This window comes from Tarenaya hassleriana, unplaced genomic scaffold, assembly GCF_000463585.1.
Source record: "Tarenaya hassleriana unplaced genomic scaffold, ASM46358v1 Cleome27, whole genome shotgun sequence".
NCBI classification, from domain to species: Eukaryota; Viridiplantae; Streptophyta; class Magnoliopsida; order Brassicales; family Cleomaceae; genus Tarenaya; species Tarenaya hassleriana.
In genome coordinates, this window is record NW_010965946.1 from 2,100,512 (window position 1) to 2,114,257 (window position 13,746).

General features: G+C 41.0%; 5 protein-coding genes across 8 annotated transcripts in view; all 5 read left to right on the top strand.

Annotated features, from left to right (window-relative positions):
- LOC104817533 overlaps nt 1-228 on the top strand; it is a 1,155-nt gene extending 927 nt beyond the window's left edge. For all 3 annotated transcript variants that reach the window (XM_010546755.1, XM_019202958.1, XM_010546756.2), the window contains one exon: nt 4-228. In XM_010546755.1, the coding sequence (XP_010545057.1) occupies nt 4-126 (123 nt within the window). In that variant the 3' untranslated portion in view covers nt 127-228. The remainder of the gene's footprint in view (nt 1-3) is intronic.
- A 586-nt stretch (nt 229-814) lies between these two features.
- Nucleotides 815-5,186, top strand: LOC104817534 (trafficking protein particle complex subunit 13). Of its 2 annotated transcripts, none has more exons than XM_010546757.1 (13): nt 815-1,150; nt 1,257-1,341; nt 1,572-1,702; nt 1,803-1,905; nt 2,016-2,030; nt 2,448-2,593; nt 2,769-2,976; nt 3,534-3,608; nt 3,708-3,824; nt 4,128-4,172; nt 4,283-4,381; nt 4,628-4,682; nt 4,974-5,186. In XM_010546757.1, exons 1-12 carry the CDS (start codon nt 870-872, stop codon nt 4,646-4,648), a joined length of 1,326 nt encoding a protein of 441 aa, XP_010545059.1. In that variant the 5' UTR covers nt 815-869; the 3' UTR covers nt 4,649-4,682; nt 4,974-5,186. The 2 variants fall into 2 exon arrangements, with proteins under 2 accessions (XP_010545059.1, XP_010545060.1); XM_010546758.1 differs by having other exon boundaries at nt 4,977-5,186.
- Nucleotides 5,187-5,937: 751 nt separating this feature from the next.
- On the top strand, nt 5,938-7,771 carry LOC104817535 (peroxidase 27-like). The gene is made up of 4 exons (XM_010546759.2): nt 5,938-6,234; nt 6,450-6,641; nt 6,819-6,984; nt 7,118-7,771. Exons 1-4 carry the CDS (start codon nt 6,004-6,006, stop codon nt 7,549-7,551), a joined length of 1,023 nt encoding a protein of 340 aa, XP_010545061.1. The 5' UTR covers nt 5,938-6,003; the 3' UTR covers nt 7,552-7,771.
- A 687-nt stretch (nt 7,772-8,458) lies between these two features.
- On the top strand, nt 8,459-10,574 carry LOC104817536 (NPL4-like protein 1). The gene is made up of 2 exons (XM_010546760.2): nt 8,459-9,700; nt 10,203-10,574. The coding sequence occupies exons 1-2, from the start codon at nt 8,711-8,713 to the stop codon at nt 10,455-10,457; spliced, it is 1,245 nt and encodes a 414-aa protein (XP_010545062.1). The 5' UTR covers nt 8,459-8,710; the 3' UTR covers nt 10,458-10,574.
- A 219-nt stretch (nt 10,575-10,793) lies between these two features.
- Nucleotides 10,794-13,746, top strand: part of LOC104817537 (sister-chromatid cohesion protein 3) — a 7,353-nt gene continuing 4,400 nt past the window's right edge. The window contains exons 1-10 of the mRNA XM_010546762.1: nt 10,794-10,931; nt 11,032-11,248; nt 11,753-11,865; nt 11,967-12,059; nt 12,151-12,314; nt 12,401-12,637; nt 12,791-12,935; nt 13,020-13,198; nt 13,298-13,443; nt 13,528-13,655. Of these exons, the coding sequence (XP_010545064.1) occupies nt 10,908-10,931; nt 11,032-11,248; nt 11,753-11,865; nt 11,967-12,059; nt 12,151-12,314; nt 12,401-12,637; nt 12,791-12,935; nt 13,020-13,198; nt 13,298-13,443; nt 13,528-13,655 (1,446 nt within the window). The 5' untranslated portion in view covers nt 10,794-10,907. The remainder of the gene's footprint in view (nt 10,932-11,031; nt 11,249-11,752; nt 11,866-11,966; nt 12,060-12,150; nt 12,315-12,400; nt 12,638-12,790; nt 12,936-13,019; nt 13,199-13,297; nt 13,444-13,527; nt 13,656-13,746) is intronic.

Sequence of the window (13,746 nt, forward strand, 5' to 3'; positions counted from 1 at the left end):
CAGGAATGCATAATCAAGGTACGGAAAAGAAACGGCAGCGCAACCTATCACGAACCCTCGAGACGGCATGACGTCCATAAAACGTTTAGACGTGGTGACGTTTACAGAGTTCTTCATCTTTATTGACCGTATGTAACTATGTATGAAGTGTAACATTTTCTTGTCCTTTTTTGGCGTATTCTTGGTTGGCGCGTCGATATAAAATAATTAATGCATGTCGTTTATATATATGCCTACCCTTACTGTAACGATTTATGAGGTTAGATTGCATGTATCCATCCACCCCGATATATATAATATATTGGTATGCATTGAATTATCTCAATGAAATATGCATGTGTTTTTTTTTAGGGTTACTTTCACGATTTGGGTGCGTCACATGTACATGTTCCATATATAAAATCCAAGGTGGCTTTTATAAATCAGTAGCAGAGACATAGCATGCTACCTTTTTTATACCAGACAAGCTATTTCCATCATCCAATTCTTCATTTTTATATTATTCCATTATAAATTTCTAATCTATATTTTACGAATTCAACATGTAGGACTGTATGTTCATCATCATCATCATCATATATATATATGTTACAAATTACTTTATCTAATCTCATCATCAACAATTCTACATGTTACAAATAAGTGCAAGTCGGTGTTAATTAATAATTTAAAAAGACATTTATGATTTATCCAACGGAAATAATATTAATATATACACATACATACATAATAAAAGGCCAGCGATAGCCCAATGATGGTTAATAAGGCCCGGCCCAATAGTTATATATTTTTTCACAGACTCGTCCGTCTTTCAAATCGGAAAAGCAACAGACGAGAAAGGAAAAGAAAAATTCCGGAGAGGAGAGAGAATGAGCGCGACGCAGGGACCGCACTCCCTGGCCTTCAGGGTGATGCGATTGTGCAAACCCTCCTTCCACGTGGACCCTCCCCTCCGTCTCGATCCTTTAGATCTCCTCGCCGGTGAAGACTTCTCCGACGACCCCTCCTCCGCCTCCCTCCTCCGTCGCCTCGTCTCGTCCGCCGCTTCAGCCGTCGACTCCGATCTCAGCTACAGCAACAGATTCCTCCTCAGCCATCCCACTGATCCCATCGGCCTCTCTGGCCTTCTCCTTCTTCCTCAGTCCTTCGGGTTCTCTCTCTCTCGCTATCTGCTGTTGCGGCTGCTTGTAAATTCCCGATTCCGGTCTCCTTCAGTTGTTTGATTCGAGTTTTTGTTGGTTGATTTTCCAACACAGTGCGATCTATCTGGGAGAAACCTTCTGTAGCTACATTAGTATCAATAACAGCTCCACTTTCGAAGTTCGAGATGTCGTCATCAAGGTTCGTCACTTACATTTCCGTCTTCCGTAGTTAATTCTGGATTCCATGGTATTCCTGTTCGCTGATCCTTGGAGTTTTGATTTCATCTCACTCGTCCATTTCATTTTATGATCTGGAATACCCGGAATTGTTCTTAGATGTGTCTCTCATCTGCTTGTTTCTTGGTACTCGGTTTGCTCAAATGGAAGAGTCACATGATACAATGGTGTCCCGGTTGTGTCTTGTTTTAGGCAGAAATACAGACAGAAAGACAGAGAATACTTCTTCTAGATACATCGAAATCACCTGTTGAATCAATACGGGCAGGAGGGCGATATGATTTCATAGTGGAACACGATGTGAAAGAGCTTGGAGCTCACACGTGAGTTTGGTGGACGCTTCTTCATCTTTCTGTTTCTCCAACTCAGTGTAGCTCTTGTTGTTTATGTTGCTCCATGACCATGATACTGGTGCTTTGATAGGCTGGTCTGCAGTGCATTGTACAATGACGGTGATGGTGAGCGTAAATATCTTCCTCAGTTTTTCAAGTTCGTGGTCGCAAACCCACTTTCAGTGAGGACCAAGGTGACATATTTTTCCCCACTTTCGGAAGGACCATTTTTCTTTGGTTGTTTCATGTTTGTTTGAGTCCCGACTTCAGGCTTTCTCTGATAGTTGCGCCTTCTGATATGCAGGTCCGAGTTGTAAAGGTACGTTCGAGATTTTTCATCCTGTAAGTCTTCGGATGACCTACACATAATTACATGAATAATTGAAATTAAACCCTCTGTGTAATTTTTGTTCAGTCTAAACTATATTTCCTTCACCATATATTAATGATACATATTGCCTGCATAGACTGTCCGGTGTTTCTTGTACCAGTTCTACTTTAGTCTGTGGTGACCATATAACACGTGGCCATGATTTCTTGAACAAGTGGTAAACCTTTTTGTCTGTGATTCTAAATTTAACAGTATGTAGATATACTCTTAACACCTTGTGATATTGCGTTTTGCTTTCTTGTTGGTGTACTGTTTTTCAGTTGGTACTTGGTACTTTTTCATCTGAGTTCTGTGTGTGTGCTGTTGATTGCATCTTTGGGCAATTGTTGTGATCTTATACTTCAGGAAACTACATTTTTAGAGGCTTGCATCGAGAACCATACAAAATCAACCCTATATATGGACCAAGTTGATTTTGAACCAGCCAAGCAATGGAGTGCTGTAACCTTACATGCTGATGATAATCATTCCACAGAGGACTTTCTAACAAGGTACGGCACAGTCAGTTATATATTTTTTTTTATTGAAATCAAATAATATGCCATGCTCTCATGTTCCTTTTTCTTTTTCTTTTTTTCTACTGTGCATTTTCCCTTGTGAGACACTTTAATGTCACCGTCCGTCAAATGGAGCTAATCTCTTTCATTATATCCTTTGACTTATCAGTGATCCTAGTGGACAGATCCATAAGCCACCAGTCCTCATCCGATCTGGTGGGGGTATCCACAACTATCTGTATAAGTTGAAACCATCATCAGATGTTTCTGGGGAAACAAAAGTCCATGGAAGTAACGTTCTGGGTAAACTTCAAATAACGTGGCGTACAAATTTGGGTGAACCGGGTCGCTTACAAACGCAACAGATTCTTGGTGCTGTAAGTCTATGTTTATTTTCTGAGAACGGATAAGCTAGTTTTTCGTTTATTGTTTATCGTTTGCAGTTCAGTCTGTAATCTGTCACCTGTTTGAATGTGCTTGTTTTCTTTAGAACTTTGATATATCACGGTTCCCTATCCCAGCACTAATTCTTGTCAAATTATGTAAATTAAGTAGACAGAAACCTACAAGCTAATGCAAGATGTGGGAGTCAAAACGTACACTTGGTGGCAATTTAAGTAACTAGGAATTATCACTTATCACATCACACTGATCGTTCCATTAATTATGATCTTTATTTTTTTTTTTTTTTGCATGTCCATTAAGCATGATTCAATGCATCATATATCAGAAAGTATTCACGTGTTCTAATAATTGACACTTTTGTGAACATGAACTTGGGATATTTTGGTCACTCTTGGATTCCCTGGTATGAGCTATGTTAGCCTCTTCCATTAACAATTACAGTTGCTCATGTGGTTGCTCATTCTCGAACTTCTGTTTCTTTTCGTACAATTGTGCCCTTTTAATGAATCAGATTAATTTTCATTTTCAGCCAGTCACGCACAAAGAGATTGATATGTGTGTTCTTGATGTTCCAGCTGTTATTTACTTGAACCGACCCTTCCCGGTAAACAACTGATTGTCTCTCATTTTCTTGTAATGCTGGAAATTGGAACTGTCCAGAAGACATGGCTTAATCAAACTGAATGTTGGCCATCTTTACTAGGTACACCTGAATCTCAGAAACTTGACTGACAGACTTTTGGGACCCTTTGAGGTTTCCCTGTCACACAATGAATCGCAAGTGGAGAAGGCTGTTGCGTTTAATGGTCTTCAGACTATGGTACTGTATTTTTCACTTTTTCTGTTCTCATGTGTTAATTATGGCCCGAGTTTTGGTTCTTTTCAAGCCTTTTGCTGCATATGCTCACAAGAAAAAAGCCATGTAAAACACATGCACGCAGATGATTGTTATAGAAATGTGAAGCTCCGAATCTTTGATATTAGAATAGAATCTTATGTGAACCTGTGATTGCTTGAAGCTAAGGGCTGGAAACAAGTCAACCGTTATCATACTGTGTTTTTTGCTATCTTAACTTGCGAGGAATTCACTCTCTTTTGTGGTACACTTTGAAATTTTTTGCAGACATTACCCAGGATCGAGGCATTTGGCTCCAGTGATCTGCAATTGGTACGATAGCATATACTCGGGGAATGTTCTCGATGAGTTTTACTCCATGTTTTAACATTGTGTCTTAGTCTCGCTCTAAGCATAGAATGGTAACCCTCTGTTTTGCTCAGAATCTTATTGCCACAAAACTTGGAGTCCAGAAAATAGCTGGGATTACAGCCGTTGACACAAGAGAGAAAAGAACTTACGAACTCGTTCCTGACATAGAGGTTAGTAAATGTTTATTTTATGGATTCCAACTTTTCTCTTAAGATTAACACTGATAAAATGCTGGCAGCTGGGCCTGATTTTATTCAATTGGGAAATCCTTTGATATTGTTCATGTGATTTGACACACACACAACAAACTTTCGTCGCTGTTGTAATGACTAAATGGAAATTACATGTAAAAATGGGAACTTTACGGTATTGGTTTTCCATATTCATTTTGAGACTGTGGTCGGAATTTCCTGCAGATATTTGTAGACTCGGAATGATCTTTCTATGAAACCACATGCTGTTCTGCAACAGGTTTCTTTCGCCTATACACCTCCTCTGCATCTTTTATCGTTTACAAGTTACATTGTCTTTTGCATTTAGTAATCGTCTGAGTCATATTTGGGCTAAAGAATTGATGGGACACAGTAAGTTTTGGCATGAACGATAATGGGCGCTGTTGTGTTTTCTTCTGTATTTTGTTTTGAAACCATTCAAGAAAGTGGAATATAGATCCTGGACTATATATATCCATTACCATTAGATGATTGCGTTGCTATATATGTTGTTTACAATTTACTGTGTCTGTCTATTATCGGTCGGCAGCAGTACCTGAAGTTCGGGTGTGCAACGACCTGTGGCACTTGGGGATGGTTGCAGCAGGTCCTGATTGAAGAGGTTATATGTATGGAGGGTAATATATTCATTTGATTGAGATACTGAAGCTGAAAAGATGTATGGTTTCTTTACATTACCCATATGGGTTTTCTTTCTTTTGAGATACTGTATTATATATATATATTTTTTGACTCTATTTCACATTAATTTACATCAAAGCTCTATCTATCTGCATCCATGCATATGGTTATTCTCGTCGAAACAACACATCATTACAAAACACAACTAAATGTTATGGGAACTAAATATTCGGACGCAAGTGGTAGAAGGTTTTTGTGCATGTGACATCTTTGTTACTTATTAAGTTATTATGTTCCAATTTGACCGCAAAACATTTCTACTATCTACGAATTAATTATCTGGTTCTATTTCTTCTTCTTTTTCTCCAACCAACTTGATGTGTGGCCGTATATTAATTAAGATACTAAAATATATTCTCGAATAACAATAATAATAATAAGTGCCGGTTAACTTGTTTGAACAAGTTGCCTTGGTTTAAATAACATGCAACCCTTATCGTCACTTAAACTATTTGGATAGCATTTATGTTTAAAAAACAATAACATACCAAAATTATAGATATATTTTGGTAGGAACTAGGAAGTTATGAACCCGCCTTTCTAATTAATATATTAACAGCAAAATTTTTTAATTAACTTCAGAACCCAACAATGCCTTGGTCGTCTTACACAACAAAAGTCTTGGTCTTTGTATCTTATCCAATAGCGTGGCTTTGCGTATGGGGTGATACAAATTACCCACTTGGAAATTTTTTTATTTGAGTCCACTTTAGAATACTTTTTATCTTTCTGAAATACCATTTCTTTTTAAAATCTTGGAAAGGGTAGAAGCCTAGGAAATGCCCTACCGGACCATATGTATGTATATCTATATAAAGAATTCGACTTCTACATATATTCGCATTGTCCCATTTCCAAACAAAAACAGGTAAGGAGAGATGAGAGGTGGGATTTTGAAATGGATGATTGTGGTCGTGATGACAGTAGCCGTTGTGGGAGTGAGGGGAGACGATGAAGGAGATGAAAATGGACTGAAGAGGAACTTCTACGAGAAGACATGTCCTCTCGCTGAGGAGATTGTGAGGAACATCACTTGGAGCCGTGTCGCTGCCAATCCTGTCCTGCCCGCTAAACTCCTCCGCATGTCTTTCCACGATTGCTTCGTCAGGGTACGTAATCCATGCCAACGTATTTAGATGTCATTATAATCATATTAGATCCATTATGATGACTATATATGATCGCTTCCAAACATATACTATCACGTAAACGACAAGACCTAACACATCATATGCATGCACCCATTTTCTAGACTTGCGTACTGTGTTGTCCCTTTTCTTTGCAACGCCATCATGAGGTTTGAAGATGGTTTATAAATGATTAGGGTTGCGATGCGTCGGTTCTGATAAAATCGACGCCGGGGAACCAAGCGGAATTGGAAGCGCCGCCGAACTTGTCGTTGGCGGGAATGGATGTGATCGATGAGATCAAAGCCAAGCTTGAGGAAGTGTGCGAAGGGATCGTCTCTTGCGCCGATATCATTCCCTTAGCCGCTAGAGATGCAGTTTCTTTCCAAGTCAGTTCCTTTCCATCAAACTTGTCCCTTTTTTTTTTTTTCATATTCCCAAACCCTAATCATGAAATTAATTCTTTTAATTATTAATCGAGAAGTCCCCTTTCTAATCTCCATGATGTTAGCATGATACATTCATTATACACCCATTTATTTTTTTTATTTTATTTTTGTATATAGTATAAGTTGCCGGTGTGGGGTGTACTAACGGGGAGAAGAGATGGAAGAATATCAAAAATGGAAGAAGCGAACGCAAGTCTTCCTTCACCCTTCATGAACTTCGACGAGCTTCTCAAGAACTTCGCCGACCAAGGCCTCAACAAAAAGGACCTCGTCGTTCTTTCCGGTAAGCTTTTAACTTTCATATATATATATAGCTGTATAAAACAACTATCGTACACATATTAACTATATATATATACATACACATATAGTTATGTCGTTACAACTTCATATATGATTTTGATTGGGGAAAAAAGGGGGTCACACCATCGGAATGGCGCACTGTTTCCTCTTCAACAACCGTCTCTACAACTTCACGGGGGCCGGAGACCAGGACCCGTCACTGGACCCTGACTATGCCGACTTCCTAAAGACCAAATGCACTCCTTCCCCCACCGATCTCTCTACGGTCGAGATGGACCCCGACAGTGGATTCAGCTACGACAGCCATTACTTCAAGATCTTGCTGGAGGACAAGGGCTTGTTCCAGTCGGACGCCGCCCTCCTGACGGATCCCGACTCGGCTCGTCTGGCCGAGAAGCTCATCAGACCTGGCAAGTTCTTCGATAAGTTCGCCAAGGCCATGAAGAAACTCAACGCCATCAAAGTGAAGGTTGGCGAGGATGGGGAGATCAGGAAGAATTGCGGCGTCGTTAATCCTGTCATTTCTATGGTCACTGATGATATCTAATCTTGATTGTGCCCGAATGTTATGTCGCATGCATATGTTGTCCTCCTCGTGTTAGTTCGTGTCTCGTGTCACGGTGGTCCGTCTTAGTTTTGTTTGTTAGTTGTCCGGACTATATCATATCATCCCCGGTCGTTCCACGTTTCCTATAATATATTTCAAATAATCCGCGGGTTGATCATATCATATGTGTTTGATATAATAATGCTGCTTTTTTTTTCCATTCAACCTAATCCTTGAATTTTATAGTATGCCTATACATAAAAAAAAACTGTATTCTTGTCTTTTGTACTCAAAATTGAATATTGTTTTCAAATGTGAAACCTTAAAACGGTTGGTTAAAAAAAACTTAAATTTTAGCGGAAATCATTATAATATTTTTGTAGATCTCTCGTTATCGTTCTATGAAATATTAAAATCAATTATTTGGTCGGACCCCACAGTAAGTTGATAATGACAGGACTATTTTTTTTTTTGTACTGAGTTTACTATATGAAATCATTGTTAGTTAATGTTCCAATTGTCAGGAGGACGTGTCATGCTGTAGGGTTCTTCCTCGGCTTAGACTTTGACATTGTCCTTGGAATTTGTTAGCAGGTAGATGCTCGACCAAATAATATTTAATAAGATGTATAAGATATAGTCTTTCGCCAAAAATAAAATACAATAAAATACGGTATAGTCCTCTCTTCTTTTGATAACATAAAACCGTATCATTGTGCGTAATTTGTCTGAAGAAGCTCCAATCATTTACATTTGCAAATTGCAACTACCATTTAAATATATGCAATGCGCGGCCACATTTGAATATCCATACAAATTTGTTCGATGGCCCAATCGGATTCAAGACTGGGTGGGCCCATACTACGAGGCCCACCAACCATATAAAAAAAGGAAATTCATGCGGGCAGTTGAAACGGCGTCGTCTGAATCATCTTCTTTTTCCTTCTGAAACTCCCTTGCTCTCCAACCAACTGCGCTTCGTTTCCGGGTACCCTTCGTCTTCAATCCGATGAAGAAAAACACTTAGAAAGGATTCGCTCCAAGTACTCGTCATAGATTCTCCCCAAAGCCTGCTTTTTTACTTGTCCGAACGGGTTGGGTTTCTCTCCAACCTGTTTGTTTCTAGGGAATTCTGCACCCTTTAATCTGTTTGAACAATATGATGATGCTTAGAATCCGTAGCAGAGATGGCTTGGAACGAATCTCTGCCGATGGACCCCATATCACTGTCTCCGACCTCAAAACCTTGATTCAGAGCCAGCTCCAGATCCCCGTCCACAGCCAGACCTTGTCCACGAATCGGGATCTTCTCCTCGCCAAGTCCCCCGAGGATCTCGCCCGGTGCAGCGACATGGCCGACCCCAACCTTCGTCTCTCGTCGCTGAATCTGGGTCACGGCTCAGTTGTCTACCTTGCTTACGAGGGCGAACGCACGGTTTGCGGCGGTCCCGCGGTGTCCCCCGCCGGATCGTTCGGGAGGAAGATGACGGTCGATGACCTGATCGCGCGCCAGATGCGCGTGACACGCCAGGAGAAGTCTCGCTGCGACTCGGTCTCGTTCGACCGCGACTGCGCCAACGCGTTCCAGCACTACGTCAACGAGTCGCTGGCGTTCGCAGTCAAGCGCGGTGGGTTCATGTACGGAACCGTGTCGGAGGAAGGCCAGGTAGAGGTGAATTTCATATACGAGCCGCCGCAGCGGGGAACAGAAGAGAATCTGCTTCTGATGAGAGATGGAGAGGAAGAGAAGCGGGTGGAGGCAATCGCCATGGGACTGGGGATGAGGAAGGTGGGGTTTATATTCACGCAGACAGTGATGCAGGACAAGACAGAGTACACAATGTCGAACAAGGAGGTGTTACAGGCGGTGGAGCTTCACGCAGAGAGCGAGTTGAAGGAGTGGGTCACTGCGGTGGTGAAGCTTGGGGTCAATGAAGAAGACGGTGGTGCAGACGTCCACTTCGAAGCGTTTCAGATGAGTGATATGTGCGTAAGGTTGTTCAAGGAAGGGTGGTTCGAGACGGAGATTGGTCCGGACGATGATCCTAAGATTTCCAAGATGAAGAAAGAGGTGGTTGTCGGTATCAAGGATGTCAAGGAAGTTGACAACGATTTCTTCCTCGTGGTCGTCAAGATCTTGGATCATCAGGTCGGCTTTTTTTTGGGGTGCCCTTGAGCTTATGCATTATAATCGTTCATCTGATTTCTGCTTGGTATTAGTTGCATATCCTGGCAAGCTCCTGCCTTTTGGCTAATATTAGGTTTGATCAGGCCAAGGAAAGAAACATATTAGAACTTGAACCATAGATTAGGCTAAGCATGGTGCATCAGTTTTCCAGTGAAGGCATAGAGAGGCTTACTTGGTATTATGTTTATTCAGATTCAGTCTTGCTGAGATCTTTGTGTGTGCCATTCAAGATTTAGTTGAGAGGAAATGATAGCATCAAGTTTGTTTCTTTTTTTGTGAGTTAACATCCTCCAAATGGCAAATGACAAACGCCTTGAAAAGATTATAAATTTCCCTTTAGCTGCCTGGTTTCTATCTGGGTTTAGGGTTCTTCTTTATCTGAAAGAGGGCCCCTTCCTGAATATTCTTTTGTATGCAGTAGCTCTGATAAGTGTATGTTTATTGTGTGTGTGTGAGATGGCAGGGACCTCTGTCATCAACCTTCCCAATAGAGAATAGGAACACGCAAGCAACAATGCGGAGTCTGAGAAACCATATGGAGAGAACCAAGAGCCTCCCTTTGGTGAAGAGGATCGCTGATTTCCATCTGCTCCTCTTTGTGGCACAGTTTCTGGACGTTGCATCCGATGTCCCCTCCTTGGCCGAGTGCGTGAGGCTGCAGTCTCCCATCCCCGAGGGCTACGCTCTGCTCATCCACTCTATGGCCGACGCTTCTTAATATCCCAATCTGTATATACATGCATGCCCTGACCATGAGACTATAACGTTATGTACAATGAAATGTACCTTTTAGCTGTTGTGGGAATGGAGTCTAAACGGCATTTTGGTTTTCTTACCGTGGTGTCTGTCTTCTGCGTAACCAAAGCCAAGCCCAACCCTGTCTCATTAGTTGGAATTGTTTGATGTTGCTTAGTAGGTAAGGTAGGTTGGGTATGAAGCCCATGTTTGGGTTCCGTGTAATGGCCCACATATTTGGGCTGGGCCCATATCAGCAGCACCTCGTTGTATCTTTTATCCTACAGTTCACCTGTCTGTCACTTGAGTGATAATAGATTGTAAAATTACCAAATGGCGGGAGCAGTAGTAGACTTTCGACTGCAAAATTTCTAGGGCACAGTCTTCCTACACCACCACTTGCTGAACTTTCGCTCTCGAGCCCTAGTTCACCATGGAAGATACTCCTCGTCCCCAGGTCAGTCCCCTCTCTCTCCCCTTCCTTCCCCCTGTTTTTTCTTTGGATTCGGAGTCCGGGCGTTGCGAAACGACTTTGGTGTGATTGGTCTGTTGTGCAGAAAAGGAGTAGGGTTCCAGGCCAGGACGATGAGGGAGAAGCTAACAAGGATGACGGAAGCGGCGGAGAGAATCACGAGCGAAGTGCCAGTGAGGCCAGTGACCAGAGCCCTAGCCAGATGGAGCTCGATGCTTCACCTGAAGAAGATTTCCAGGAGAACCGACCTCAGTTGAAGCGTAATCGTAACTCAATCCATCCACCGCATCAGAATCTGATTGGTAAATCCAAAATCATTTTTCTCCCGGATCGAGGATTGAACTGGTTCAGCTTTTCTCGAGATGCGTTCTGTTTTGAACTAGTTTTCATTGGTTGACCCTAAAACCCCTTTGATAGATTTGTTTTAGTAAACCCCTTTTTCTTGGCATTGCTATGGCGAAGAGGTTAAGTATGACAACATCTCATCCATTAGTCGTTACGCTATCGTCTTTCTCTAGCCCAATATGTGGAAGTACGAAGATCTCAACTTTCTGTCTTTCACTTTGTCGCACTTAGCCATACGAAGCGCATGAAATACAACAATTTAGTTCGTAGAAAAGAAAAGGATTCTGATCCGCTCTTCTTTGTTCACGTTGGCTTTCTAAATTTCAACATCTCCCCAGAGCTGTCATCTTGTTTGGCCTGATGTATCTTGTTGGTGTCATTTTTATTTCCTTCTTCTGCCTCCTATGCATTTATGTTTTAGGCTGAGTGGAGATGATTTTTTTTGGTGAGTTTTTCAACAGAGGTCGTCAAAGGGAATGGGAATCTTATTCCTAAAGCTGTAAAGATTTGGGTTGAAAGATATGAAGAGAATCCTAGACCTGCAACTGTTGAACTCTTGACAATGCTGTTTGAGGTACTCCATTTAGAGCTTCAATATGTTTTTCTGTAGTCTTAAAAATAGTTTCCGAATAATCATAAGAAAACAGTTTTCTAATTGGCACATGATTTGTGTAGGCTTGTGGTGCTAAATACTACATAAAAGAAGAGCTACTTGATGAAACTGATGTCGATGATGTTGTGGTTGCTCTTGTCAATCTTGCTAGAACGGTAAAGGGTTGCTCTCTTTGATGTTTTCTTTTTACATATTTATCATCGCAGTTTTTGTTTGAAACATCTGTTTGACTGCCATTGCCTGTAGGGGGAAGTTGAAGATTATCAAAGTTCAAGAAAGAAGGAATTCAAGAATTTCAAAGAAAATCTTGTTTCATTCTGGAATAATTTGGTGCTTGAGTGCCAGAATGGACCATTGTTCGATAAAGTTTTGTTTGACAAGTGCATGGACTATATAATTGCACTCTCATGGTTTGTGCTTTGTAGTATAATACTATGCTGTTACTTACGACATATAATGGTACTGATATTTTTCAAATTTTTTCTTTCTACTGCAGTACACCGCCAAGAGTTTACCGCCAAGTTGCTACACTAATGGGCCTCCAATTAGTCACATCTTTTATTTCTGTGGCAAACACACTCAGTTCTCAGCGAGAAACAACACAGAGACAGTTGAATGCAGAAAAGAAAAAAAGAGCTGATGGTCCTCGTGTGGAGTCACTGAACAAAAGGTTGTCAGATACTCATGATCAAATAACTACATTGGAGGAGATGATGCGGAAAATTTTCACCGGGTAAGATAAGTGACATCAACTAAAAGTATTACACTCCCTTTTACTCCCGGGATAAAATAAAAGGAATGAGAAAGGTTTAGGAGATTTACTGTTGCATACATTCTGCCACGATTATTATGTGATTCTAGCTTATTGTTCTATGTTCTTTTGAAGGTTGTTTGTCCATCGATATCGAGATATTGATCCCAGTATCCGGATGTCATGCATTCAGTCTCTTGGCATTTGGATTTTGTCATACCCATCTCTGTTCTTACAAGATCTGTACTTAAAATATCTTGGATGGACACTGAACGACAAAGTAAGATCCTGTTAATTCTCTTAAAGATGAATAAAAGTTCTTATCCATGATAGTAAATCATCTTGCATCTTCCTTAATCTGAAGAGTGCTGGTGTGAGGAAAGCTTCTCTCTTGGCTTTGCAAAAGCTTTATGAAGTGGATGAAAATGTTCCAACTCTTAGTTTATTCACTGAGAGATTTTCTAATCGGATGATTGAGATGGCTGATGACGCTGATATGTCTGTAGCTGTATGTGCTATAGGACTTGTAAAACAACTGCTCAGGTAATCCATGCACAACTTAAATTTTCCCGACCAAAGCAGAACTTCACTAGTTAGGCATTAGAGAGCATCATTTTAAAACGGGACCTTAATTGCTCGCAGACACCAGCTTATACCAGATGATGACCTAGGCCCATTATATGATTTGCTTATTGATGATCCCCAAGAAATCAGACGTGCAATAGGCGAGTTGGTGTATGACCACTTGATTGCGCAGAAGTTTAATAGTTCACAATCTGGTCCTAAGGGTAAATTTTTCTGAAATTCGACTCTTGTGTGTTACAAATGTTCTATATGAAAGCTTGGTTGAGGATTACTGCATCTGCTTTCAGGTCGTGATGACGATACCTCCGAGATCCATATCTTCAGAATGCTGCAAATACTACGGGAGTTCTCCACAGATCCGATTCTGAGTATTTATGTCATTGATGACGTTTGGGAGTACATGAAAGCCATGACGGTATGTCAGACGTCACCTATATCATCTGAATGTAACTTTGTTTTAGGCAATATGTAGCATACTATTGTTTCGGTATCCATGTACATTCCTG

What these genes read in the sequence shown, in the direction of transcription:
- LOC104817535 (XM_010546759.2), top strand. Translation starts at nt 6,004, where the DNA reads ATGAGAGGTGGGATTTTGAAATGGATGATTGTGGTCGTGATGACAGTA. An exon ending in TCCACGATTGCTTCGTCAGG is followed by an intron (nt 6,235 to 6,449) that starts GTACGTAATCCA and finishes ATAAATGATTAG; the next exon opens with GGTTGCGATGCGTCGGTTCT. An exon ending in GGACCTCGTCGTTCTTTCCG is followed by an intron (nt 6,985 to 7,117) that starts GTAAGCTTTTAA and finishes TGGGGAAAAAAG; the next exon opens with GGGGTCACACCATCGGAATG.
- LOC104817534 (XM_010546757.1), top strand. Translation starts at nt 870, where the DNA reads ATGAGCGCGACGCAGGGACCGCACTCCCTGGCCTTCAGGGTGATGCGA. An exon ending in AAAGAGCTTGGAGCTCACAC is followed by an intron (nt 1,703 to 1,802) that starts GTGAGTTTGGTG and finishes GTGCTTTGATAG; the next exon opens with GCTGGTCTGCAGTGCATTGT. An exon ending in ACTTGAACCGACCCTTCCCG is followed by an intron (nt 3,609 to 3,707) that starts GTAAACAACTGA and finishes CATCTTTACTAG; the next exon opens with GTACACCTGAATCTCAGAAA.
- LOC104817536 (XM_010546760.2), top strand. Translation starts at nt 8,711, where the DNA reads ATGATGATGCTTAGAATCCGTAGCAGAGATGGCTTGGAACGAATCTCT. An exon ending in TCAAGATCTTGGATCATCAG is followed by an intron (nt 9,701 to 10,202) that starts GTCGGCTTTTTT and finishes GTGAGATGGCAG; the next exon opens with GGACCTCTGTCATCAACCTT.